The sequence below is a fragment of the Mandrillus leucophaeus genome, unplaced genomic scaffold, assembly GCF_000951045.1.
Source record: "Mandrillus leucophaeus isolate KB7577 unplaced genomic scaffold, Mleu.le_1.0 Scaffold418, whole genome shotgun sequence".
NCBI classification, from domain to species: Eukaryota; Metazoa; Chordata; class Mammalia; order Primates; family Cercopithecidae; genus Mandrillus; species Mandrillus leucophaeus.
In genome coordinates, this window is record NW_012104454.1 from 314,486 (window position 1) to 316,514 (window position 2,029).

General features: G+C 48.1%; 1 protein-coding gene across 4 annotated transcripts in view; it reads right to left on the reverse strand.

Annotated features, from left to right (window-relative positions):
- Nucleotides 1-369: 369 nt before the first annotated feature.
- The window catches only part of SSR2 (signal sequence receptor, beta (translocon-associated protein beta)), a 24,814-nt gene continuing 23,154 nt past the window's right edge, over nucleotides 370-2,029 (reverse strand). For all 4 annotated transcript variants that reach the window (XM_011992722.1, XM_011992723.1, XM_011992724.1 and 1 more), the window contains exon 6: nucleotides 370-971. In XM_011992722.1, the coding sequence (XP_011848112.1) occupies nucleotides 861-971 (111 nt within the window). In that variant the 3' untranslated portion in view covers nucleotides 370-860. The remainder of the gene's footprint in view (nucleotides 972-2,029) is intronic.

Sequence of the window (2,029 nt, forward strand, 5' to 3'; positions counted from 1 at the left end):
CCGGGTGACAGAGCGAGATTCCATCTCAAAAACAAACATTGAGTCAATAAGTCAGATAAGATCTAAGGGGGTGAGAATAGCTGTTCCTCTGCAGACCATCTTTCCCCATCCTACATTCTCCAGCTGTGAAGAGGAGCTGCCTGGCAAGGAAGGTGTACGGCAATAGGTGGTGACTGATGAGAATAATCAGAGGAAAATAAGGAATGGAAGTAAAGATTCAAAAGGGCAGATATCTCCACAGGAACAGGACCCACCCACAACCTGTACAGCAAGGCCAGAACTCAGCTCATTTGCCCAGGGGTCTGGGCATTCAAGGACTGAGTTCCAATAATCACCTGTGCTCACCCGGGGGCTAAGAAAACAGACAAGTCAATGTGGCATTTGTTTTTATTAGAAAACCCCTTAGTAAGCACTTCTCTAACCCAGAATAGACACTGGGTATCCTCCAAGAGTCCCATAGCTTTCATTTCATCTTCTACCCTTTTCTGAGAGCGGGGGGCAGGGGATGGGGGTGGTGTCAGGCAGTCTCAGAAATGCCCCTCCTAGACCCCTGAGAGAATTCACATTGCCAGCAATAAACCAACAGCACCTCAGTGGGGCATCAGAGGGCCCTCTAGGCTCAAGGCTATTGCCAAAGGCATTCCCGTTTATGGCTTCACATGGAACCAAGGAGGCTCTCACAGACTCCTAGGCCTGGTCCTTCACTATGGCTGAGAGCAGGGCAGGATCCAGGAGAAAGTGGCCAAGGGCTAAGAGAGAAGAGATTGCATTTAAGATACCCTCTGGAGTCTGGAAAGCACCTGGATTTCTTGGGAGAGGAGCCTGGATTTCTTGGGAGAGGAGGGCTGTGGAAGCCCCACTCAGTTCTTCTTCGTTTTGGGAGTGTCATATTTCCTCTTGCTGGAGTACCACAATAGCAGGGGGATGCCGATGGAGGGAAGGGTCATGACCCCAAAGGCTGCCCAGTCCAGCTGTGAAGGAAAACAAAGACCTTGCTTAGAAGTCTGGATTAGGGCACAGGAGAAGCCAGGGAAAATATGAGTCCAATGAGAAAGGAAGCAGTCTAGTCCACGTTTATTTATTTTTGATACAAGGTCTTGCTCTGTTGCCCAGGCTGGAGTGGAGTGGCATGATCACGGCTCACTACAGCCTCGACCTCGTGGGCTCAGGTGATCCTCCCACTTCAGCCTCCTGAGTAGCTAGGATCACAGGGGCGTACCAACACACCTGGCTAATTTTTTTTTTATTTTTTGTAGAGGCAAAATATCACTATGTTGCTCAAGTTGGTCTTGAATTCCTGGGCTCAAGTGATCCTCCTGCCTTGACCTCCCAAAGTGCTGGAATTACAGGTATGAGCCACAACACCCAGCCTACATTTTCTTAGTTTTTAATTTTAATTTTTTTTTTTTAGAGATAGGGTCTCACTCTGTTGCTCAGATTAGAGACTAGTGGCGCAATCACAGCTCACTGCAGCCTCAAACTCCTGGGCTCAAGCAATCCTCCAGCCACCCAAGAAGCAGATTACAGGTGCACACCACCAGGCCTAACTCAGCACAAATTTTAAGCAGAACTTTGGCCAGGAAGGTTCCTCTCTGACCAATCCTGATATAGAATGGCTCTCTAAAGACCAATCTTTCAAGCTGTGAAACCAAAGGACTCACCTGACCCAATCCAGACTGGAAGAGAAGCTTCTGTTCCAGACAATCTTTGAGAATGGAGATACCCTGGTCTTGCCCCTGACAGTCAAGCCTCCTATGATCTACCCCTTGTTTACACTTCAGGCCCCCTCTTTTCCATTCCTCCACCTCATATTCTGCCCGTCAGCCTTGATAAACTACTTGCCATTCCTGAATCACACCACACTTTTCTCAATCTCAGCTGGTCTCTCTCCTCAAGTGCCTGCCCTTCCTTACCTCCTCCAGAAAGTCCCCTCTCGTTAGATGTTCCTGCTGCATGCTCCTCTAGCACCTGGCATATAACCTCTATCATAGCATTTTCCCCATTTACTTTTACTTTTTTTTTTTTTTTT